This window comes from Lissotriton vulgaris, chromosome 1_1 (genome assembly GCF_964263255.1).
Source record: "Lissotriton vulgaris chromosome 1_1, aLisVul1.2, whole genome shotgun sequence".
Lineage (NCBI taxonomy): Eukaryota > Metazoa > Chordata > Amphibia > Caudata > Salamandridae > Lissotriton > Lissotriton vulgaris.
In genome coordinates, this window is record NC_141685.1 from 100325984 (window position 1) to 100352612 (window position 26629).

Sequence of the window (26629 nt, forward strand, 5' to 3'; positions counted from 1 at the left end):
AGCCGGTGGTCCAAACGCAGAACCAGACTGATGAGACCTTCACATGTCTTGGGTTAGGGATCGATTTGAGCCACAACGTCTTTGAGCTCGTCGCACAGTCCTTGGTGAAACAACGCTGTTTGCTTGGCAACAGGCCACTTTGTTTCAGCCACCAGCCGGCGAAATGCATTGAGGTATTGCAACAAGTCGTTATTGCCCTGTCTTAGTGTGAGAAGTTGGCCTGATATATAATGTTCACTATTCTAGTGAGCACTTTGTATCAGTCCAAACAACCCTTATGGTGATTGGTTGTAAGTCAACCTTATAGACCAGCTATCCTAGTAGCGTGGATACGAGCAGTCTTCGGGCTAAACTCTAGAGGGCGTGTTAAGCCAGCTGTTATACCATCACATATACCCCTTGAACACCAAGTGAAAGGACACCACACAAGTGTTATGAAAATAAACAGTGTATTTATTTAGATCACAACAGCCCTGTACTCTTCATGAGGACAGGGTACTAAGAACACAACAAAACTCTTACGAAAATACTTTAAGTTGCACAATTTACACAAATGCCCGAGGGGCACGAAAAACCATAGACTATGAAAGTGGAATGCGAAATTACTAGCAGGTAAGTACTGGACTAATAGGCTTTGGAATCGCTAGGACTACGTTACTGAACCTTCAGATTACTAGTAGGAGGCCTAGGGGACTCGGGTGCAGAGTGTGCACTCTCACGCGGGATGCGGGACAAAGTCTATGGGAGCTAGTAAAGGCAAAGTTAGTGTTCTCGGGCGAAACCGATAAGGTAGGTCGAAAACGAAAGTGGATCTGGACCCTTGGATAGTGAGGCTATGCTGGGGCACCGAAATGCCGAAGTTACCTAGCCCAGGGGCTGCAGCTGCATAGGTCTGAAAAGACGTCGGGAATCCTCGTTGACGAACCAGGAGCCTGAAGAAAGAAGTTGCTGGCAGGCGACCACTGAAGATAGTTCGAGTGATCCAAGCCTGGATCGAAGATGGATGACACCTGAAAGCAGAGGGGACCAAGTTCTTGACCACTAGCCAGTGATCAGATGGCACCAGGAGGGCACCGGATGGTAGTCACCTCGACTAGGTGAGTGGGCGACGCTGGGCTCTGCAGTCTCACGGACCAGGAGGCGTTGTCGGCGACCAGGATGGAGGTGCGAGCTGTCCCACGATAGTTGATGCTGTCGACGTCGCTGGACCCAGGATTGGGGCAACAAGTCTTGGCAAATTCAAGCCCACGCGGTGGACCTAAAATGGCGTCTGGAGTGGACCATGAGGGTCCGGGGTGCTCCTCTTTTGGAAGGGAGCAAGGGCCAGTCTGGAGCAACCAGACCAGCGGTGTTGTCGTAGTTGATCGTCGTCGGGAAGGCCACAAGCCAGCGGGCTAGTAGCCAGACAACGCGGTGAGCAGCAAAAAGCAGAAGGGCCCCACGCAGATCGTGGAGATGCTGGGGGGCTGGACTTCGGTGCTGGAGCTGCTCAGGGTCGGGGCTTCTTGGACCCCAAAGCACTCACCAGAGGATCCCTCGGCGGTCGTGCTGGATAGAAGTCGTGCAGTTCTGATGATGGCCGGTCCCTCGAGGTCTCGTCGCACCTACGGTTCTCAGCTTAGCTGTAGAGGTAGGTAGAGGTCAGAGGTGCCAGGGAAGCCGGGTCTCGTCGTGCTGGTCGGTCGGATTCCTGAGGAAGGACGTGCAGCAAACCGCTGAGTTTTTAGATGGTGCCTGCGGATGCAGGGTGACTACTCCTTAGCCACAAGGGAGAAATCTTGAGAAGAAGTCGAGAGTTCCTTTCGTAGAAAGTAGTTTCTTGATTCAAAGATGATCTAATTTGGAAGGGTCCCCGCTCCTGCCTTTATCCTAAAGAAAGGGGTGGGTACGCGACTAGGTCCTGCCCTAGGGGTGGGACCAGGAAGGGGGGCGGTTACACCCCTCTCCCATGCCGGACTTTCCCCAGGCCAGGGGCTGGTGTGCCCCTGGAACTGGTTCTAGCCGGCAGATGCGTAGTGAGCACCGGGGTGCCACTTGCAGTCACCTTCCTGTAAAGCCCTGCCTACCCAGGATACACAAAACCCTGTCTGGGATGGTGCTAGCACCGCCCCTGACAGGAAACCCTTTGTCCAAGCTCTCCTCGCTGGAAGGACTCCCAGCAGCAGGAGGTCAGACTTGTGTCTGTGGTGGCAGCATCCATTTTGTGGAGCTGAGGCTTCAGTTAACTTTAACCGGGGTTCACAGTTACCTACATGTCGTGTCCCTCTAGAAGGGTGGAATGCTAACCCCGTCGCCAGAATTGGCGAGGGGTTAGTAATCCAATTCGTATGACACCTTACTCGACATGTTTTGATAAAGCAATACCAAAGATAGCATTTAACAGCGAGGATTATAATGCACTTAAGAGTATATGGTATGCGTTATCATGGAACAGCTATTAGGACTTGGTTCCGCAAGCTGCAAACGGGCTTAGCTCATGCCAGCGCACCATCTCACACGATTCCATGCACTCTGCCTTCAGGATTGTCAAGGCCTGCCATAGGAGTGACTGATAGGAATCCGTGTGTCCATTTTAGGGTTAGATATAGGTATACTATATCTAAAGCAAAGGGTGATTACACCACCTTGCCCCAGCTGTCATGCAGCCAGTTGTGTCAGATTTAGATGGCCATCCAGGGGTGGCATAATACATGCTTCAGCCCCTGGTAGGCCCTGGGTACACCTATGCCCTGAGTTACAGGGTCTGATAAGGTGGCCCAGTACCAATTGGAAATGTACCTAAGGTACATGGAATCCATTTTAGAGAGAGAGCAGTAGGCCTGGGGTCCTGATTGGCAGGATCCCAGGTCAACTAAGTCGGAAAACCAGCAAAACACCAGGCAAAAAGTTGGGGGCAACCATAGTCAGGTATCCACCTTCCTACACCCCCCCCCCCCCAAACGAAAGGAGATAAGCCTATCCTTGACCAGGTAAGCCTATATTGCCTGAGTGGCCATATGAGGTGGTACATGCACTGGCATGGTTACCCCCTGTATCATGGTCCACTAAGCAACCCCTCACCCTAAGGGTATCTGAGGGTCTCCACCATAGGGAATCACTACCTGTGGTGTGCTTTGGCAAAGTAAAAGGCTGGTGTGGGAATGGAGTACTGAAGTGAGACTCCACTACTGTTGGGCTCAACTTCCTCCAATCACTATCCACCATATGTGCCTTTCTTTCCAGTACTGAGTTGCTATGAGCTCTCAGGGTCAACCTCTGGCTACCTAAAGCTGGAGGCTGAGTCCCTCTGTTTGGCTTACTGGAGGGACAGGTCAGGTTTGGGGTTTTTAGGCCCCAGGTTTGGCTGTGCCCAGCAGTGTCCAGCTGTGGGAGTTCCCTAACCAAGTTTAAGGGGGATCCCTCAGGAGTTTGTTTTATTTTCACTTGGCTAGGACTGCTAGCCTCAGTGATCCTAATCTGCTGATTGGGGATTTTTGGACAGGGGGCCCTTTGGGGTCCACCACTGGCCTTCCTGACCTCTACAACCCTGGGCTGACTGAGGCAGGGTAGAGAGGTGCAGGCTACCTGCTCCAGACTGGGTCCCACCTGGGAAGGGTCCACTGCCATCAGGGGCTCTGCCAGGCTAGGCCTGACTACCTCTAGGGCAGTTCCTTCAACAGGGGTAGAGTCAGTTCCCTGAGGAGGCTGGCTCTCACCTAGTGTCTGGGAGGGGGAAGACTTTTCTTCCTCCTCAATGCTCTCAGTTTGGGTGGAGTGATCCATTGTTTCAGGCTTCACAACCCCACTATCTGTCTGAGTAGAGGCTGAGACCATTTCAACCTTGCCAACCTTTTCAGGAGGGCACTCAGTCTGTGTTTGGGCTGTGACTGTCACAGCCCTCCTATCCTGTTCAGGAAAGTCTGTCTGAGCCTGGGCAGTGGCTACCACTGCTCTTCCAACCTTTTCAGGGAGGAATGGTGCTGGGACTGGGGCTGTAGCTATTACTGCCCCACCAACCTTTCTGGGTAGGCCTATCATCCTGGAGTGAGTTTCTTGCTCCACCTCAGCCCATGCTGAGAGTTCCAGGTCATTCCCTAGTAAGCAATCTACAGGTAGGTTATCTGTCACTGCCACTCTCATGAGCCCTGTGACATTACCCCAACTGAGCTCGACTACTGCCATGGGATGCCTTCTTTTCACTCCATGAACATCGTCACCTGATAAAGAAAACCAGGGGTCAGTTGAGCAGAGGGGACCAGATGGTCAATCACCATGGTGATGCTGGCCCCTGTGTCTCTGTATGCCTCAACTTTCTGACCATTGATAAAGGGCTCTTGTCTATACTTTCCCAAAATGTGGGAACCAGTAGTGAAGTTGGCAAACCCCATGCCAGTCTCACAGACAAGAGTGTTGTTAGGGGATCTGGCTAGGCCATAATCCTCCTGGTTTCCCAAAGTAATGGCCACCACATTCTTGGGGGCACTCCCACCACCTGGGGGATTACCACTAGTGGTAACAGGAGGTCTGGGAGTATTACTTGGGGGTATGTTCTCCTTATTGTTGTTGGCCTTGGGACAACTGCTGTCAGTTTTGTAATGGCCTACCTGTTTGCAGGTATGACAATAAGGTTTCTTTTGGGTTTTGGGAGAAGTTTGGGACCCACCCTTTTCAGAGGAATTTTGGGGCCCTGTGGTTTGATCAGAAGATTTATTCCCACCCTTCTCTTGAGGCTTGGTTGATTCCTTCTTTTGGTCACCACCCTGGTTCTTAGGCCTGACCCTGGTTCTGACCCATTTGTCTGCCCTCTTACCCAATTCTTGTGGAGAGGTCAGATCAGAGTCTACCAGGTGTTGGTGTAATAACTGGTTCTGACAATTACTTAAGATTTGCTCTCTCATAATTAGATTGTACAATCCTTTAAAATCAGTAACCTTACTTCCCAGTAGCCAGCCTTCAAAAGCCTTAGTGGCACAATCAACAAAGTCAGTCCAATCCTGAGACTGAGTTTTCTGGGTATCTCTGAACAGCAACCTGTACTGTTCAGTGGTTAAACCAAACCCATCAACCAGTGTATTCTTCAGGACTTGGTAATTGTTAGCATCCTCAGCTCTAGTAGTGAGGAGCTTATCTCTACCTTTGCCTTCAAAGGAGAGCCACAAGATAGCTGCCCACTGACTCTGGGGGACACACTGTACAGTGCAAGCCCTCTCCAAAGCAGTCATCCATTTGTGGATATCATCCCCTTGTTTAAAGGGGGGCACTATCTTACTCAGGTGCCTAGTATCTAAACTCCTGTTTTCTCTTGGGAGAATGCTGCCACCAGTGGGGTTTGTTCCACTCAATTTTTTCTCTCTAGCAAAGGCAAGTCTCTCTTTGGCCAGGGCAAGTTCTTCCCTTTCAATCCTCAGATTGACTTCCCTTACTTTGGCTTCATACACTCTCCTCTGAGGGGATGTCATCCCTCTTTGAGAAGAGCCCTGAGAGCCATTGGTTCGAATGGATCTGTTAGAGCCTCTGGATAGAGACCTAACTCGTCCATTCCCAATGTTAAGCTGGCCTGAGAGGGGCCCCAGGGGTCTCCTAGTACCATTCACATGCCTGCTTAAGTTGTCCCTAGTTAGCTGGCTAACTACTTTTGGACCTTTGTCTGCCTCGTCCTCAGATGGCTCTAGATCCTCATCCTCCTCTTCACCTTCTGCAGAGCGATGGATAAGGCCAGGGTCACCTGAGGTTCCCTCTAGGGGGGGCATGTTCCCATCTGGATTAGAAGGGTCTGGGTTACCAGCCCTCCTGGCATCATAAGTCTCTAAGAGACCAATCAGGAATGGGATTGTGGGGTTAGACCCCTGTTTTAGCTTCCTGGAGGTACACACTTGTCTCATCTCCTGGAAGCTAAGAGCAGCATATCTGGAAGTGACCTGTGGAGGGTCTACTGACACAATGGGAGACTCAGAGTTTCCTCCTTTGTCTGACATGCTTATTCTAGTGTGGTGTAAGTGATGCACCTACCTACACTATATGTTTGCCTACTGATCCCTTGCTAAGAGTTGTATCCAAAGTGTGCTAAGCCTTGAGGAGCTACAACAGCTGGTTCAGTAGAACTCAGAGTATTCTAAGCTAAGTTATATGTACCTGAAGTACTTATGTGATCTTTCACAAGATATTCTTAGGATACGTGTGGTAAAACAACAGCAAGCTCAAATCCCAACCGCTGCTCACCAATGTGAGAAGTTGGCCTGATATATAATGTTCACTATTCTAGTGAGCACTTTGTATCAGTCCAAACAACCCTTATGGTGATTGGTTGTAAGTCAACCTTATAGACCAGCTATCCTAGTAGCGTGGATACGAGCAGTCTTCGGGCTAAACTCTAGAGGGCGTGCTAAGCCAGCTGTTATACCATCACATATACCCCTTGAACACCAAGTGAAAGGACACCACACAAGTGTTATGAAAATAAACAGTGTATTTATTTAGATCACAACAGCCCTGTACTCTTTATGAGGACAGGGTACTAAGCACACAACAAAACTCTTACGAAAATACTTTAAGTTGCACAATTTACACAAATGCCCGAGGGGCACGAAAAACCATGGACTATGAAAGTGGAATGCGAAATTACTAGCAGGTAAGTACTGGACTAATAGGCTTTGGAATCGCTAGGACTACGTTACTGAACCTTCAGATTACTAGTAGGAGGCCTAGGGGACTCGGGTGCAGAGTGTGCACTCTCACGCGGGATGCGGGACAAAGTCTATGGGAGCTAGTAAAGGCAAAGTTAGTGTTCTCGGGCGAACCCGATAAGGTAGGTCGAAAATGAAAGTGGATCTGGACCCCTGGATAGTGAGGCTATGCTGGGGCACCGAAATGCCGAAGTTACCTAGCCCAGGGGCTGCAGCTGCATGGGTCTGAAAAGACGTCGGGAATCCTCGTTGACGAACCAGGAGCCTGAAGAAAGAAGTTGCTGGAAGGCGACCAATGAAGATAGTTCGAGTGATCCAAGCCTGGATCGAAGATGGATGATACCTGAAAGCAGAGGGGACCAAGTTCTTGACCACTAGCCAGTGATCAGATGGCACCAGGAGGGCACCGGATGGTAGTCACCTCGACTAGGTGAGTGGGCGACGCTGGGCTCTGCAGTCTCACGGACCAGGAGGCGTTGTCGGCGACCAGGATGGAGGTGCGCGCTGTCCCACGATGGTTGATGCTGTCGACGTCGCTGGACCCAGGATTGGGGCAACAAGTCTTGGCAAATTCAAGCCCACGCGGTGGACCTAAAATGGCGTCTGGAGTGGACCAGGAGGGTCCGGGGTGCTCCTCTTTTGGAAGGGAGCAAGGGCCAGTCTGGAGCAACCAGACCAGCGGTGTTGTCGTCGTTGATCGTCGTCGGGAAGGCCACAAGCCAGCGGGCTAGTAGCCAGACAACGCGGTGAGCAGCAAAAAGCAGAAGGGCCCCACGCAGATCGTGGAGATGCTGGGGGGCTGGACTTCGGTGCTGGAGCTGCTCAGGGTCGGGGCTTCTCGGACCCCAAAGCACTCACCAGAGGATCCCTCGGCGGTCGTGCTGGATAGAAGTCGTGCAGTTCTGATGATGGCCGGTCCCTCGAGGTCTCGTCGCACCTACGGTTCTCAGCTTAGCTGTAGAGGTAGGTAGAGGTCAGAGGTGCCAGGGAAGCCGGGTCTCGTCGTGCTGGTCGGTCGGATTCCTGAGGAAGGACGTGCAGCAAACCGCAGAGTTCTTAGATGGTGCCTGCGGATGCAGGGTGACTACTCCTTAGCCACAAGGGAGAAATCTTGAGAAGAAGTCGAGAGTTCCTTTCGTAGAAAGTAGTTTCTTGATTCAAAGATGATCTAATTTGGAAGGGTCCCCGCTCCTGCCTTTATCCTAAAGAAAGGGGTGGGTACGCGACTAGGTCCTGCCCTAGGGGTGGGACCAGGAAGGGGGGCGGTTACACCCCTCTCCCATGCCGGACTTTCCCCAGGCCAGGGGCTGGTGTGCCCCTGGAACTGGTTCTAGCCGGCAGATGCGTAGTGAGCACCGGGGTGCCACTTGCAGTCACCTTCCTGTAAAGCCCTGCCTACCCAGGATACACAAAACCCTGTCTGGGATGGTGCTAGCACCGCCCCTGACAGGAAACTCTTTGTCCAAGCTCTCCTCGCTGGAAGGACTCCCAGCAGCAGGAGGTCAGACTCGTGTCTGTGGTGGCAGCATCCATTTTGTGGAGCTGAGGCTTCAGTTAACTTTAACCGGGGTTCACAGTTACCTACATGTCGTGTCCCTCTAGAAGGGTGGAATGCTAACCCCGTCGCCAGAATTGGCGAGGGGTTAGTATTCCAATTCGTATGACACCTTACTCGACATGTTTTGATAAAGCAATACCAAAGATAGCATTTAACCGCGAGGATTATAATGCACTTAAGAGTATATAGTATGCGTTATCATGGAACAGCTATTAGGACTTGGTTCCGCAAGCTGTAAACAGGCTTAGCTCATGCCAGAGCACCATCTCACACGATTCCATGCACTCTGCCTTCAGGATTGTCAAGGCCTGCCATAGGAGTGACTGATAGGAATCCGTGTGTCCATTTTAGGGTTAGATATATGTATACTATATCTAAAGCAAAGGGTGATTACACCACCTTGCCCCAGCTGTCGTGCAGCCAGTTGTGTCAGATTCAGATGGCCATCCAGGGGTGGCATAATATATGCTTCAGCCCCTGGTAGGCCCTGGGTACACCTATGCCCTGAGTTACAGGGTCTGATAAGGTGGCCCAGTACCAATTGGAAATGTACCTAAGGTACATGGAATCCATTTTAGAGAGAGAGCAGTAGGCCTGGGGTCCTGATTGGCAGGATCCCAGGTCAACTAAGTCGGAAAACCATCAAAACACCAGGCAAAAAGTTGGGGGCAACCATAGTCAGGTATCCACCTTCCTACACTTAGTTCTAGCATTTCGCGATCTGCAGTGTACGAGTCTGCCCTACGGTCGAAGACTCGAAGGAATTCCTCGCGGAACGCTCCCCAGTCACACAATATGGGGTCGTCCCTGCTCACCAAGGGAACCGCCCATTGCGCCGCATCACCAGCCAAATAAGACAAGAGAAAAGCCACCCTGGCTTGGCTTGTAGGAAAGGCCCTTGGTTTGCAGGATAGATGCAGCGCTATTTGCGTGAGGAATACTTGCACCGTGTTGGGGTCAACGCTGTACCTCTCCGGTGCAGCCAATGGTACTGTGACAGGCAACTCAACAACAACCGCAGGGGCAGCGGTTGCAGAGGCAGGACCAGGCGTCAAAGGGTCTCTCTGCATAGCGTCAAGCCGTGCCCTTACGTCTGCGGATTCCTGCCTCGACGCTGTTAGTTCAATCTGTATTGTAGCCAACGCTGCTAATACCTCCTCCAATGTGGCCATGTCTGTCACCCGACCGGGGGATAGTTATGGGAAGAAGGTCGGATATTCTGTAACGACCTGACGTTCCCAGGATCGGGGACAGACACCCACAGAACACAAAACCACTTCTTGTGAGTTTAAGGATTTATTGATAATGTGCAAGGTAGCGGGAAGTATATACACAGAATGTTATTTTGAATTCACCAGGTCTGTATTCGTTACCCCATTCACAGGGCTAGTGTTATGCACCGTCCTCCGCAAGTACAACGGTCCCGTTGTACGCCAACGGAGGGCACTGTGCTAAAAGCGGCCGACAATGCCGTTCGATAGCTGTGAGGGGTCTTGATCTCTGACGTTGGGGTAGCAGACGTGAGGAAGGTGGGAGTCACCCAGCCGGGTTCTCTACCACTCCTTCCTTGGGGATACGGGGAGCAGCCGCTCTACCGGTATCTCAATCAGGCGGTTCTCGCTGCTTATCACCCAAGAACCAAAAGAGAGAGGTGGTCGAGAGCAGCCGCTCAATCAGACCTACCTCTGGATGCTAGGACCGTGGAGACGCCGCAAACTCCTCCCGGAGTGTGTCTCAACACTAATCCCTGACTAGTACAAGGACGGGGGCTGGGAGCTACGGCTCACACCAACCTCCGTTTACCTGGCCTCCGAGAAGACCCTTGGACCGGGCTGGGAGCAGCCGCTCCTACCAGCCTCAACTCGGGATCCTGAGCCGAGCCTCGCTGACTCGTCCGAGTCAGAGGACGCTTACGCGCTGCAGACCACTGTTCCGCAAGTAACAGAGACACGGGGCGTTCCTACCTCCGTTCTCTTGAAGATCCTCGATAGTTTCAACAGTCTCTGCTCACGGAGCGCTCTGCTTCAGGATACGTCGGCTTTGGAGTCTGAATATCCGACACGGCGTCCTTTCCCTTTCCGCCTATATAGGCGGTCCTTCATGTTATGCAACATGTACTCTAGGTGTTGCGTAATCTCGCCACACTAGGCTTCCTGGGATTTGTAGTCCGCTCTGCCAGCAGCACGCGACAACGGCGAAGGCATGACGAGGGCAGGAAATCATGACAATGTCGAAGGTTGCCTCATCATTGACGGGTGCTTCGTCGACAATTGCTTCGTCGGCGGTTGGCTTGTCGGCGGTTGCCTCATCGACGGTTGCCTCGTCGACAGCACAGAAGCTTTTCCTTACGGAACTTCAACCACGCTCTTCGTCGTTGACCGCTGAGTCAGTGGCGGCATCCTTGGTTCCACCTTCAGCTTTGATGTGTCTAGTCCTCTTGAAATCTTCAACAAAACTTTTGCCGCCTTCAGGAACGACGGATGTTTCCCTACTTCAACGTAGGAACTCTTCTTTGGGTCTATTGCCAACTCAACCATCACCAAATCTTCCTGTGTAGCTTTTAACTATGACGCTAATGAGGAGGATTCGGAAGAGGATGACCTGTTCCGTACTGCTCGTACTCCTTCCGAGCTTCTCATCAAATGCCAAGATATTGATGATGACCAAGGATATGATTATTACCCTGAGCCTAATACTCAACCACCACTTGAGTATCCAGCTGTGCAGATGCCCATGTCTCTCATCTCTAATTTGCAACATATGCTTGATTACTACTGCTGTCGATTTCCTCCCTCGGAGTCGGCCTCATCTGTCCCACAGATGCCTCTTCCTCTGCCTTCATCGATCATCGGGCCGACCCCTCCGGTGGCATCAGTGTCTCATCACCCGGAGGACGCACACACGGGGGAGTGGGTGATAGATCCCTCCTTACTGAGTAGGACAATTATCAAATTCATACTCTGTCACCATCCACTCCAATTCCTGTTGAATCTCCGCCAGCTGACATAGGTGGGTTTCATGTTCTCATGGACAGGCCGGCCAAGAGATTACAACTTCCTATAGTCACGAAGGACGACGACTGTTTCTTGTATGATTTCAAAGACCAGCCACGGAAACAGATCTGGGCTATCCCAATCATTGACTTCATCTGGCAGGACGGTTTGAAGGTCCACCCCTCTCTCTTCTGAATGAGTCCCTATTTTAGGGTTGTGTCCCTAAGGCCTTTAAAGAGGCAATTGTGGTTCCCCTTCTGAAGAAATCAGGGGCAGACTCCCAGATCCTGTTGAATACCTGCCCAATCTCCTTGCTCCCGTACCTGGTAAAGGTACTGGAGGCTCATGTGGTGAAGTGCCTGTCCAATTTTATTGAACAATCCAACTATCTAGACTCACACTAACCTGGGTTTCGGCCTGCCCACTCAACGGAGACTGTAATACTGGCGGTATTGGACTCCCTGTGAGAGAAGGCTGTCATGGATACTCCTCAGGCCCTGGTGCTGTTGGATGTCTCGGTCGCTGTTGACATGGTCGACCATGGGATCTTGGTGGACCGTGTCAAGGAGGCCGGCATTCAAGGCTCATCCTTTGGCAGGATTAGCTCCTTTCTAGAGGATTGCTCCCAATCAGTCTAGAGCGAGAGTCCACTATGAGCTGACCTCGTCTGGATTCCTCGATGTTACCTCCAGCAAGGAGACCCCCTCAACCTTGACCTGCTCTGTCAGGTCTTGGTCTAGTGCGTCTCGGTCCTCATTTGTTAGCATTGGCAGGGTCAGGTCTTTCAGGAAGATTCTCCCAGTATTTCCGTCCCCTTGTTGTCAGTGTCCTCAAGGATCCAGTTCCGTCCTTTGTCTTGTCTCTCTAGCCATGTAAGCAACTCATTGACTTTATCACCAACATCATAGAGACAATGCTGGGTAGCCAACGCATAAGTGCACGCTATTTTCCATTAGTGCTCTTAATGTGTGCTGCTTCAGTTGATGGTGTAATGGGAGAGAAACTGATTCCCCACTTGCCAAGCGTGCCTCCAGGAAAGCACATTCCCTGCCTTGAATTCATCCCATAGCACGCAAGCTGATTCGACAGGCCTTAAAATAGAGGTCTGTTCCATCTCTCATACAAGCTTTGAACGTCTTGTCTTATAAATATCACGGATCAACCCTTGGGGGTAGCATGAAGTCTACAACCGGACCATCGAGTTGCACCTCCACCAGCTAATCGTCTGAGATTCCCCCTGCTATGTGTGTAGCGGCACTAAAATCATCTTTATGGACAGTCTGGGTGAAAAGATAGTGCAGGCATGCCAGACTATCATGTGCTGCAGACAGGTGCGTCCGGTATTGATACCGTCTTCCCCCTCTAGGGGCATTTAGGAGTATCATGAATATAGTATAGGTGCAGTTCTGTCACTCCAGTCACCCCAATGCTTATACAGGATGATAATCTATTCTAGACCTATGATCCCCTGCTTGAAAAGTCCATGCTGGTGGCGAATATTGAGGAAATCGCCCATTTAGCTCTCTTAGACCTATGGTTTCTAATTCTAATTATGGTTTTTTCTAATTCTTTTACAAGAGTCTTGCCGATGTTTTCATTCTTTTGTTCCCTCATGCCCATTGTTGATGAAAGACTTAGAATTGACCATAAGTAATTTTGCCGTTGTATTAAACATTTCTATCATAAGACCATAGCATATTCATGTTATAAACACCGGTAATAATAATCTCAGGTTGGGTGCCATTGTCCAGTTGCTGCAATATCATAATTATCAAATTGGTCGCCATTGTTCTTCGTAATTATATACGTTGATTACTACAAGAGATTTAATTATAATTTTTTACTTGTATCGTATTTTGACAATTAGATAATCCTTTTGACTTTGGACGTCCATTTCACTTTCCATTTTTAGCTCAGTTGATATAAAAATAGCCAAACCCCCAAAAGGTCTGCCATAGTTACTTGTTCTCTTAGCTAATGAGTAATAACCCTATAACCTTCCCATCTAAAAGGAACTAAAGCCCAAGTCTCTTGTAAACAAATGATTTGAAAACAGCACAGAGTAGCTAGTTCGTTATTCTGAATCTTTGCTGGAACCCCATTTATATTCCACAAACATAATCTGACCCTTTCATTCATAATTGTTGGGCCCCTTAAAGGAACTTCAGAGTGTAGATGTCAATCCTGCCTGACATTATGGAGGGCTGCTGATAGCCAACCTAATTTGACAGTGTCATATAATCGGTTTTCTATTTTTACGTCTAATGATTTTAAAAGATGCCCGTTGGTCATACCTATGGGGTTTTTAATATTGAATATTTCTTATTATTCTTGGTTCTCATTTGGTTATGATTTTGTAGTTTTGATGAAACAAAAGGGCTAGGATAGGAAGGTTGCAGGGGAGTTGTTATTTTTATTCCCCAGTCCTGAAAGAGATTATGTCCTTGCATAATACGGCTGGCGGCAGTAGATGATGTCTAAGTTACTAATGTCGATTCACGATTATTATTCTTGATTGTGAGGAATTCAATTGATTCTATGTCGGTACATTTAATTTTCTTTAATGAGGGTACTGCATTACACAATTTATTGTAATATGTTCCCACAAATCAAGATATTATTATTACTCCTAGATTTATATTCCCGCGTAATAATTACCTGCTCCACTCCTTCTTTTTGATCTGGGTTATTTTATTTAATTTGTTGCAGGCTATTTTCACCTTGAGCATGCTCAGTTAACCTTCCATTATGATTACTAACAGTTTGAGACCATGATTGTCGATGTTTATGTAACTGCTCCGTTTCGGTTCCCAGATCTTGTGGTAATTTAATATCCTTCCAGGTTTTTAACAAATCTCTATTCGTTTCATCCCCTCTGATACTCTCCCTCTTTGCTCTATTTGTTTCCAATTGTGATGGCTTATTTTCCACCTGTTTATTAATTTCCTCCACTTGCAGCATTTCTAAGGACTGAATTTTCCCATTCTCTATCATTTTTATACTATCAGCTTGATTGTTTAGGCATTTATTTTTCATAACTTAAAGGGTTTTGTTGGAGACATTTGTTTACCCTCACCTTCACTATATGATATTTGGTCATGGTTGTTTCCAGTGTTCAATCTTACTATATCTGATGCATTTGTATTTTTTTTATACTTTTAAAAGCTTTATTTCTTGCTACCGTTGTTTTTTCGTTTCTCTTTTTGATAGATGAACTTCCGGAGCTGCGTCTGTCATTGTTGATTGTGTCGAGCATAGGTTTATCACTTCTTGATCTTTTGTTATATCATCTATTTTTTCTTTAACAACAACAATATTGTCTTTACATTTTATTGTATCTTTAGCGTGGCAGTCGGTCTTGATGGGTTGAATTCCCACATTAGGAAAATTCCCTTTTACATCGTCAATTATTGTTTTTAAAATATCCGGAATGGTAGTTAGTTTGTTAGTTAGTGGGGCACAACTACACTCTGCATACGTAGATATTGGCTGAGATTGCGCCCTTACTATTAGATTATTTTGCGTTGTTATCTCCTGCTCAATTCTGGTAACAGAGGATGCCATAGCGCTCAAGATCTATTTGGACCTCCTTTTTGTTGGACTGATATGTTAAAGCTTCCAGAGTTAATTGCGAGGTTTTGAAGAATAAATCCCAAATTGCTCCTGCGTTCCCACTTCCTGGTGCCTGAGTACCTGGGCTATGGTGTTGCCCATTTATGAATGATAGGTCCTTATACTCCTCTTTTTGTGGTCCTTGAAAATCATCTCCCTCTTCACAAGAATTAATGAATTGTGGACTACTATTGAAAACGTCTTTTTGATACGGAGTACTCCAGCGCTGCAGAGTTTCTGGGTTGCTGTTGTATTCGTCCTTATTAATTTGAGATGCATTATTTTGATTACATTTCGTCTGGTACTATTTTTTAGCTGAATTTATTTTAGACAGAGTAAGATCCGATTTCAGTGGGGGTATTGGCTTCCCTTATGATTTTCACCCCACCATTTAGTTAATTTGGAGCATCTTGCTCTTGTTGATTTATTTGGCCCAAATTAGATGGTTCCCCTATCCCGTTAGCTTTTCTGATTTTTACTTGCACTTCTATTGGCATTGGCTGCCTAGTTTGTAGTAAGTGCCGAGTATCTCCCATTGTTAGATTTGTGCATTTTGCGTCCTCTTATTGTGAACGACCAGTAAGTGGAATAGTTAACATCTCTAGGTCTGTTATTTGACCCCAATGGTTGACTTGGTCCTTATTTGAATTTGACATTCGTTCGACTTCAGCTTCAGACTCAGGGAGGCCTGGTTCACTTACTCCTTGCTTAGGGGATATAATATTTGTTCTACTCAGTGGTTTAATTGGAATTTGAAGATCACATGGGTTAGTTAGCACTGTTAGCATAGCACCAGTTGGATCTTTCATAAAATCAAACTTTGACTGCGACTTTACCTAGTATCGCAAATGTATGGACCTTAGATGATTTAAAGGACTATATGTCACCTGCCTGTTTTATTTTAAACGTATCTAGTATTAGTGTTTGTTGTATTTTTCTTTTCCTTTTGATAGCAGGGAAAGGTGGCCGCTCCTTTCCTGACCTCATAATAGGTGAAGAAGTCTTGCTTCTTTCAGAGAATCAAAGGGGCCGGTGACAAGACCAAAGGGTGCTTTGATAGGACAAAACACCACCAAATACCTTCAAGGGAAAACACCCCCAAAGCACACCTCGGTACAGAATCTGCCGGTACTGCTGGTTACTTAATTAATTAATTAATTAATTAACCGATTCATTAATATCCGGGCTCCAGGTAGGGCTGGAGTCTAGGCATGCAGAGTAATTCAGGGGTCGAGGGGTGCTTCAAGAGGGTCAAAGTCTATTGTCACTTTCCCCTTTGCATAATTTCTCAGATTTTGTATTACGGACTTGTTACAGACTCCAATGGCTCAGCGACTTAAGGACCGATCAACCTTAACTACTCGCCACACGCCACACACCTCTTGCCACTTGTCACTCACCACTCACAGTTCATTGCTTGTTCGTTGCTATTCATCTCTGTCAAGAGTACAAGGGAGAATGATGGGAATCCTTCAGGAGCAAGAGCGGGATCCAGAGCCAGTCCCACTACAGACGGCAGATGTAGGCACTTCACTCCACTCCTCGGCTCAGCTCTGCTCTGCTCAATGCTTTGTGTATACGTAAAATCAGGCGGCAGTTCCCTGAGATCTGAGGAAGAGAAGGGAGGCTCCAGCTATTTCCCTATGGCACTCTCATCTTTGGAGACTGCTTAGCCTAGAACGTATGGCTGATATTTTCAGGGATAATGATAAGAATTTCGAATTTAAATGGGGCCCCCTTGTCTCCTTCCTCTCCCAGGGCCGTCCGTCTGCGGTGTGTCCCTCCACCATCGAAGCCCGCCATCTCTTCCAGTTTTGATCACAATCCCAGTGTCGACCTACCTCTCGTTAGTATGAACACACCGCCACCACGGATGGGGTGGGGGGTGGATTTTTTTTGTGTTTTTTATCTTTGTTCCTTGTTAGATTCATAATTACTTATCCCATGTTAGGATGAGTTTGTCCACGCTTTTTGGCTATTCCGCATACAACACCTCGGTCGAGCAACCTGGAGAAATTACCGTTACAGAAGGCCATTAAGTTTTCTTTAGACCTATCTGCTGGCTTAGCAAAGTTGCATGATGTTCTTCTTTTTTATCTCTCTGTCTCAGCTCCGGGGCACTTAGAAGCTGTATCTTTCATTTGACTCATCTAATAAGAGGAGGAGCTGGTTTATATTAATCAATGTACTTTGTCCACCTGTTATAATTCTGTTGAGGCTTTCTGATCCCCTGCGTGGGACCAAGTGATGGTGTAATTTTTGCCAGTGGACTGTGGAAAAAAAAATTAATGAACACATTTTTGACATAAATCAGGTGGCAGGCCAAGGCTCCTCTGTGCCTTGCAGCAGCCGCTGCACGAGCAGCACCACAAGCGACTTAGCACCGCTGTGCTGGCAGCGTCCGTTCCTGCCCCCAAAGCAGATCTGTAGAACTTAAAGCGCCCGTATAACCGGACGCGGGTGAAGCGGGAACCGCTCACAAAACAAACCCTGGCAGTCGTCCCAGGCTCCGCTCCGCTTGCTCGTCAACTCCTCTTCGGCTCGGCCCCTCGGCTCTAATCGATACGCTCTGCACTCAACGCCGAATCACAGGCCGACAACAAATGTGAACACCAACAGAGGGAAGAATTGTGTGTTTCCCCCAGTTGGTGAAAAAAACCAGGATAAGTCTTGGCTGCTTCTGCTGCACCCAGAGTCTTATGAGTCTTTTCGGTCTAATTTTTCTGTCTGGAAAAAGATTGTGTCCTGGTTTTCTGCACCCAGTAAATCCAGGTGCAGAAAAACCTAACAACTGATAATCAAGTGGAATAAAATAAACACTTGAAAGTACGCCTTCATTTCATTGCCCTTGATTCATACTCTGGACCATAGTTGAGGGATAGGTCTAGGCATAGTCCTCGCAACACACAATAGATTTGCTTGAGGCAGAGGCCAAAACTCAAAAGTCAGGAAACCAGATACAAGTAGGTGGTAACTCAGGGCAGGGGAAAATGCCTGTTGTCTGTGGAGGAGTCATTCCCTTCCCAGAAATCTGCATTACAAATTAATTAATAGTATATATTTTTTAATATTTGTTTGGTGCCAGTCCATATGACTTTCAGAAATGCCTTTGGGATTCTATGTTGCAACTTTATAGGGTACATGTATCCTTTGTGAGCTTAATAAAATGTTGAAAATTCTACACATCCTCACTCCTACATCCAATTACTCTCATTCTACCATTCTACACTCTGCTCTGTCTGAAAAACAGCTCAGCATTTTCAAAATTCTGCATTGATTTGGCTTGTAAATTATATTTTTGGAAATGCACATGTATTAACTATTTAATTTTAATACTATAGGTGATTGAAATTACGGACGAAGAAAGCAAGATTTGAATGTCAGTGCCAGAAGAAGGATTATTTTGAAAAACTGAAGGACATCCAGCATTCTACGTTTAAACAATTTCCAAAAATCTAAGTGTGGCGAGGAAAGTACTATACCTGTAAGTGAAGTCTCTAATTTTGCATTTCATTAACCCAGAGCAAAGCCATATCTGTGCACACAGCATCAGAAATAATGTAGAAAGACTGCTTCAGCATCCTCATCTGAAATATTATCAGAAAGACAAATTGCCTAAGCATGACAGAATAACGTTCATCTAAAGCATCATGTAATTCTAGAGAGGAAGCACACACTGCATAAAAAGTTACAACTAAAGGTTTCTTCTGCATACCATCAAAGAAAAGACGCTGAAAGAAGACTCCGAAGCTGACACGTTAACAACTAAGAGATTAGAAAATCGCCTTTGTTCAACAACCGTTTTAACCAGTTATGCAAGTTTGAGACTATCTGCCTTGGGATATAACACCTTGACCACTCTACGAAAACCTTAAAAATTCACCACTTTATTGTGTTAATGACCATCTCAGATTGTTTCCTTTTTATTGTGTACTGTTCTGTAATTCTATGTAAATCGCCTCAACATTATCTGTTGTGCAGTAGTGATATGTAAAACTGTTAAATATAAAAATGGATTAAAAGAGCACAGTTGCGCTATAGCTAATGTAAATAAATCCTCATCTTCAGAACTACAAACCTTAACCTTACCCCAAACATAGAAAGGGTAGAAGGGACTGATGTTCTGCGACTAATGATCCACAATAGTACTGTGCACGTTCTAACGCCTTCAGTTACTGCCATTACATCAGAGCAAAAAGGTACTTATCAGTTTAATCATTAAATATCAGACTAACACCTTATTACTGCATTGCTAAGAACCTATACAAATCGATTTGAGAAAAACTTCAGTCACAAATTAAGTTGCTGCCGGAGAGGCTATAACCTAAAGACTATTATCTGCTAGTAAAATTTCAACAGGTGTTACAGGACTGCTTCCCGACATTTTTTGCTCAATTCAAGTGTTGAGAAATTTACACACAATTTCTTTTAGAGATAAGTGCTGAACATTATCTAAACAAGTCCGACTCTAAAATCGAGGCAAAATAACCGAAGTTGGGGAAAAAAGTTACCTGTGTCAAAAAGATACAGCCATACATCTTATCTCACAGAATTTGACAGAATGCACACAGGGGTAAACCACTTTCAGTGCAAAGTATGCCAAAAAGTTTCAGGCGTAAATCTTATCTCACTGAGCATATGAGAATCCACACTGGGGGAAAACACTCTCCGTGTAAAGTATGCCAAAAAAGTTTCAGGCGTAAATCTTATCTCACTGAGCATATGAGAATCCACACTGGGGGAAAACACTCTCCGTGTAAAGTATGCTAAAAAAGTTTCAGGCGTAAATCTTATCTCACTGAGCATATGAGAATCCACACTGGGGAAAAACCTTTTCAGTGCTCTGAATGTCAGAAAAGGTTTAGTTTCAAACTGAGTCTATATCGACATGCATTAACCCACTCTGTGGAAAAACCTTACCAGTGCGCTGAATGCCCAAAAAGATTCAACCAAAAATCTCATCTCACTGAACATATGAGAATCCACTCTAGGGAAAAACCTTACCAGTGCTCTGAATGCCCAAAAGATTTAAAACTTAAATCACTACTAATGGCACATGTGAGATTCCACACTGGGGAAAAACCTTATCAGTGCTCTGAATGCCAGAGATGTTTCATTGACAAATGGAGACTCACTAAACATACAAGGACCCACTCTTGGGTAAAACGTTATCGGTGCACTGAATGTGACAAATGTTTCAGTGAAAAAAGCAGTCTCGCTCAGCATATAAGAACCCACACTGGGGAAAAACCTTATCAGTGCTCTGAATGTTACAAATGTTTCAGCCAAAAATGCAATCTCACTGAGCATATAAGAATCCACACTGGGGAAAAACCTTATCAGTGCTCCGAATGCCAAAAATGTTTCAGCCAAAAATCTCATCTCACTGAACATATGAGAATCCACTCTGGGGAAAACCCTTATCAGTGCTCTGAATGCCAGAAAAGTTTTTGTAAGAAACAGAGTCTATCTCGACATGCAATAACCCACTCTGTGGACAAACCTTATCAGTGCCCGGATTGTCAGAAATATTTCAAAGACAAAAGCAGTCTCACTCAGCATACAAGCTACCACTCTAAGACTAAGGAAAAACTTTATCAGTGCTCTGAATGCCAGAAATGTTTCGGTAATCAAAGCACTCTGACTCAGCATACAAGAACCCACACTGGGGAAAAACCTCATCAGTGCATAGAATGCCAGAAATGTTTCATTGACAAAAACAGTCTCACTCGGCATACAATAACCCACACTGGAGAGAAACCATATCAGTGCACGGAATGCCAGAAATGTTTCAATGAAAAACGCGATCTCACAGTGCATATAAGAACCCACACTGGGGAAAAACCTTATCAGTGCTCTGAATGCCAGAAAAGGTTTTGTTACAGACAAAGTCTTTCTCATCATGCAATGACCCATTCTGTGGAGCAACCTTATCAGTGCTCTGAATGCCAGAAATGTTTCGGTAATCAAAGCACTCTGACTCAGCATATAAGAACCCACACTGGGGAAAAACCTTATCAGTGCTCTGAATGCCAGAAATGTTTCCGTTTAAAAAGTAGTCTCACAAAGCACATAAGTACCCACGCTGGGGAAAAACCTTACCAGTGCTCTGAATGCCCAAAACGTTTCAACCGTAAATCACTTCTAACTGTACATGTGAGATTCCACACTGGGGAAAAACCTTATCAGTGCTCTGAATGCCAAAAACAATTTAACCGTAAATCACTTCTAACTGTACATGTGAGATTCCACACTGGGGAAAAACCTTATCAGTGCTCTGAATGCCAGAGATGTTTCAGTGACAAAATGAGACTCACTAAACATACAAGTACCCACACATGGGTAAAACGTTATCGGTGCACTGAATGCAACAAATGTTTTAGTGAAAAAAGCAGTCTCACTCGGCACATAAGAACCCACACTGGGGAAAAACCTTATCAGTGCTCTGAATGCCAGAAATGTTTCAATGAAAAAAGACATCTCACGTTGCATATAAAAACCCACACTGGGGAAAAACCTTATCAGTGCTCTGAATGCCAGAAATGTTTCAGTATAAAAAGTAGTCTCACACAGCACATAAGAACCCACACTGGGGAAAAACCTTATCAGTGCTCTGAATGCCAGAAATGTTTCAGTATAAAAAGTAGTCTCACACAGCACATAAGAACCCACACTGGGGAAAAACCTTATGAGTGCTCCGAATGCCAAAAATGTTTCAGCCAAACATCTCATCTCACTAAACATGTGAGAATCCACACTGGTGAATAAAATTATCAGTGCTCTAAATGTCAGAAAAGATTCAGAGGTAGAGATGGTTGCAAGCGCCATAAGAAAACACACTGTAGGAAGGTGGATATCTGACAATGGTTACCCCCAACTTTTTGCCTAGTGTTTAGCTGGTTTTCGACTTAGTTGGCCTGGGATCCCGCTATTCAGGGCCCCAGGCTATCGGCTCTCTCCTTAAAATGGACTCCATGTACCTTAGGTACATACACAATTGGATATTGGTTCACCTTATGAGTCCCTGTATAGTGTACCCTAGGTACTCAGGGCATAGGTGCAACCAAGGCCTACCAGGGGCTGCAGCATGTTTTATGCCACCCCTGGCTGGCCACCCAAATAGACACAACTGGCTGATCACTCAGCTGGTGCAAGGTCGTGTAATTACCCCTTGCTTAGGTGTAGTATTCCTATACCTACATACATATAGATACATAGTAACCTATAAGTCACTCCTATGGCAGGCCTTAACAATCCTGAAGGCAGAGTGCTTGGTTATATGTGAGATGGTGCTCTAGCATGAGCTGAGCCTGTCTGCAGCGTTCGGAACTACTTCCTTATAGCTGTTCTATGATATTGCCATACTATATACTCTTAAGGTCATTATAATCCTCGCGGTTAATGCTAACTTTGGTTTGGCTTCATCGAAACATGTCGTGTAAGGTGTCATACGCTTTGGAATACTACCCCCTCGCCAATTCTGGAGACGGGGGTAGTATTCCACTCTTCTAGACGGAGAAGACATGTTAGTTCTGACGATCACGGTTAAAGTTAACCAGAGCCCCAGCGTTACAAAATGAACGCTGCTGCCCCAGACACAAGTCTGGCCTCCTGCTGCTGGGAGTCCTTCCAGCTAGGGAGGCCTGGACAATAGGTTTACTGCCTGGAGAGGTGCGAGCACCGCCCCATACAGGAGTTTGTGTATTAGGACAGGGAGGGTTGAAAAGAAACACACTGCCTGGAGCACTCTAGGTGCTCCATGCATACCCCAGTTCAAACCGGTTGCTGGGGCAACCCTGCCCCAGCTCTGGCGCGAAACTGGAGAAAGGAAAGGGTGTGTAACCACCCCCCTTCCTGGTCCCACCTATAGGAGGGACCTAGTAGGTAAACCAGACCACTTTAGTTGTATAAAGATAGGAGCTGACCCAGGAGACTTTAGATTAATCCTAGAATCGAACTGAAGACGAAACTCTGGACCCTTCGACATTCACCTGAGCTGAAGACTGAAGAATCTCCCTTGTGGCCAAGGAGTGACCACCCTGGGCAACCAGGCACCATCCAGCGACTTGAAGGCTTGCTTTGCCCCCGTTCCCGCCGGAACCCGAGCGCAGTGCCTGACAAGATCCTAACTCCCTGAGCCCTCTGACCCCACTGCACGACTCCAGCACAGCTGAGCATTGTGGACGGCGTTGGACCTTGTGGACCGGACATCTTGAAAAGTCCTTCTTCTTGCTACCAGCGCAGCTCCTGAGGCATCCTCGAAGCTGTGCACTGGGGACTGAGACTCCCCGAGACTGAGCACCACCTGCACCGAAGATCAGCCCTCCGCATTCCACGTGTTCTGCGTGGGGCCCTTCTGTTTGTGTTCTACTCGACGCGTTGTCCCGGTTGCTGGCCAGTTGGCTAGTAGCCCTGAGACGACTATGCTTTAAGAAATCCATCGCTGGTCTGGTTGCTCCAGACTGGCACTTGCTTCCCTGAAAAGGTGAAGTACCTCAGACCCTCCTGGCCTGCACCAGAAGCCTTTTGTGTATCCTGGGTGGGTTACCTTTGCTTAGGCTTGTTGGCTCCGATCTTGAAGTCGACCCCTCCTTCTGCGAGAACCTTCGTGGGACAGCTCCTCGCTAGCGCCTGGCCGTCCTCGACCCCTCCTGGTCCGCGTGGCTGCAGAGACCAGCTTCACAACAGCACCTGATTGCTCCTCGACGACGTCTGGTTTCTTCCTGGTTCCACCCGGTCACTGGCTAGTGACCTAGACTCGTCCCCTCTGCTTTTAGGTCCTTTTTCAACTTCGATCCACCCTTGGATCCACCCGGACATCTTCCTCCTGGTCGCCTGCAGCATCTTTCTTCACGGCTCCATTGGAATCAACGGCGAAACCCGACACACTTTGACACCTATGCACCCGCAGCCCGTGGGTGAGGTAAAGCGAGCACTTCGGTGCTCCTGTAGGGATTGACTATCCTAGAGTCCAGATTTGCTTGTAGTTTCCTCCTATCTAAACCGGAAGTGTCCTAAAACTATAATTACTTACCTTTTAAGTTCCCATAGACTTTCTATTGACTCCCGCGTGAGTGTTCCGACTCTGCACACGCCGCCTGTGGGCCTCCTACTCCTAACCTAAGGGTCAGATAGTGTAGCCCCAGCGATGCCCTAGGCCTTCTCCTTTCACAAGTCGTGGTTCTTATACCACTTAAATTAGTATATAGTTTTACACGCCCCTAGGGCCTAACTGTAAATTGTGCTATTTAAAGTATTTCTAAGAGTAACTTGTTATGTGCTTTTGCCTCTGTCCTCATAAAGAGTTCAGAGGAGTGTGTTAGTGAATAAATACATATATATTTTATATATATCCTGTGTGGTGTCCTTTCATTTGGTATTCAAGGGGTTACGTATGGTAAAACAGCTGGCTTTACACACCCTCTAGAGTTATAGCCTAAGACTGCTCTGTCCATGCTAACCCTAGGATAGCTGGTCTATAAGGTGTCACGTGTTTGTAATTATACCTTCACACTGTGTTAAGTTAGCATGAGCGTTTTACAAGTTTAAAAGCCATTTTCCTTTTCTGCTGCCTCTGCACAAGGCACATTATGTTATTACAGCTTTTCGCCTAGTTGCATATTTTGTTTTACGCGAGAATAACAAGGTTTGCTTGATAATCTATGTGAGAAGTTGGCCTGATATGTAGTGTTTCCAATTCTGGAACCACTGGGTATCAGTCCAAACAAACCCCAAAGATGTCTGGTTGTAAGTCAACCCTGTTAGACAAGCTATCCTAGTGGTAGCATGGACTAAGCAGCCTAAAGGCTAAACTTAAGAGGTCGTGTTAAGCGAGCTGTTTTACCACATACAATCCTGTAATCAAATGAAAGGACACCACACAAGTATATATTGTAAAAATATATGTATTTATTTCTAAATTACTCCCCAGTACTCTTTATGAGGAAAGGGGCACAAGCGTTAAATCAAAAGCACTGCTAAACATATAAAGTTGGCACAATTATGGCTGAGGGCGGGGGGCCACTCAGACCATATACTAAAAAAATGGTATAAGTAACACTTATCGAATATTGGTTAGGCCTAGGGCCTAGAGATTCGCTGGGAGCAGTCAGGACAAGCAATGAAGAAGTCGGGAGTAGCCCACAGGATACGGGTGCAGCACGGAAAGTGCGGCGCGCACCAATGTAAAGTCAATGGTGCGTAAAAGTTAGTTAAAGTGAATTAAATGATACTTCCGCTGAACCTAGGAACACAAAACTTCAGACACAGACCCTAGAGGTGTGTGCCAGTGTAAGGACACCGGCGTTGCAAAGTTACCTCACCCACAGGCCGTGGGTGCACAGGGTCGAAGTGGCGTCGGGTTCTGTCACGCAGGTTCTTGGTGCTTGGAGCTGTTGCAGCTGCAGACGCTGTGAAGCAGAAGTGTCCGGTGCGATCCAAGGGTGGATCGAAGTAGAAAAGTACCTGAAAGCAGAGGGGACAGAGTCTGGGTCACTCAGCAGTGACCAGGGTGGAACCAGGACGGAACCAGGCAATGTCGGGCGCAATCAGGCGGTTGTCGATAGGCTTCTCTCCGCTGTCACGTGGGCCCTGGGGCATCTGCGACGTCCAGGAGCAGGTCACGATCTGTCCCACGTAGGCTCTCGCCGTCAGCACCGTCGGCTTGAAGATTGTAGCAAACAGCACTTGGCAAAAGCAATCCACGCAGAACCGGGAGATTGCTTATCACTCGAACCAGGAGGGTCAGAGTGGGTGCTCCTTTTTACAGGAGCTGGTGCAGATCTGGAGCAACCAGAAAAGCAAGTCGTATTTCGAAGTTCGTCGGCACAGGGGCCACAAGCCAGCTGGCAAGTGACCGGGCCAACGCGTCGAGCACACACAGGCAGAAGGGCCCCACGCAGCACTCGTTGAGTGTGGAGGGGTGAGCTTTGGTGCAAGTGGAGCTCGGGGCTGGGGCTTCTCAAACCCCGGTGTACAGCTTCGAGGGTCACTCGGGGGCTGCACGGTCAGCGTCTCGTGGCCTTTTCAAGATGGCGTGCCCCACGCTTCCGGTCGCCTCCACGGGTCTCAGCTCTGCAGGGACTGTGGATCGGGCAGGTAGAAGGCAGGCAAGCTTGATCTCGTCGATCTCTGTCGCTCGAGTTCCGGCGGGAACTGCAACAAAGCAAGGGTCGAGGGCTGGATGGTGCCTGTTTGCACAGGGTGGTCACTCCTTGACCACAAGGGAGATTCTTCAGTCTTCTCACGTCGTGTAGAAAGTCGAAGGGTCCAGATTTCGTTTCTTATGTTTCTTCAGGATGATCTGAGGTCCGTTGGGACTGCTCCCCCTCTTATTCGAATCTAGGGGGTTGGACATCCTGCTAGGTCCCCTCCTATGGGTGGGACCCAGGAAGGGGGTGGTTACACCCCTCTCCTTTGATCCTGGCCGCGCTGGGACAGGGGCTGGGAGGCCCCAGAACCGGTTTGGCCGGATCCTGCAAGGGGCAGCCTTGTGCTCCCCAGGCAGTGTCTGGTTTCTTTGAAACCTCCCTACTCCAATCCACTATCTCCTGTCTGGGGTGGTTTGACACCGCCCTGTGACAGGAAACTCTTTGTCCAGGCCTCCTCTGCCGGGTTTCGGTCAGCAGCAGGAGGCCAGACCCGTGTCTGTGGCAGGGGCATCCATTTTGTGGATCTGAGGCTCATTTTAAATCAACCGCGTTTCAGTAAAGTAACATGTCTTCTCCCTCTAGAAGGGTGGAATGCTATCCCCGTCGCCAGAACTGGCGAGGGGATAGTATTCCAATTCGTATGACACCTTACAC

General features: G+C 47.4%; 1 protein-coding gene across 1 annotated transcript; it reads left to right on the top strand.

Moving 5' to 3' along the window:
* Positions 1-19616: 19616 nt before the first annotated feature.
* On the top strand, positions 19617-21593 carry LOC147737582 (uncharacterized). Its single transcript, XM_086936350.1, has one exon. It carries the CDS (start codon positions 19632-19634, stop codon positions 21591-21593), a length of 1962 nt encoding a protein of 653 aa, XP_086792476.1. The 5' UTR covers positions 19617-19631.
* The last annotated feature ends 5036 nt before the right edge of the window (positions 21594-26629 follow it).

Coding starts and splice junctions, on each gene's coding strand:
- LOC147737582 (XM_086936350.1), top strand. CDS start 19,632: ATGAGAATCCACACTGGGGAAAAACCTTTTCAGTGCTCTGAATGTCAG.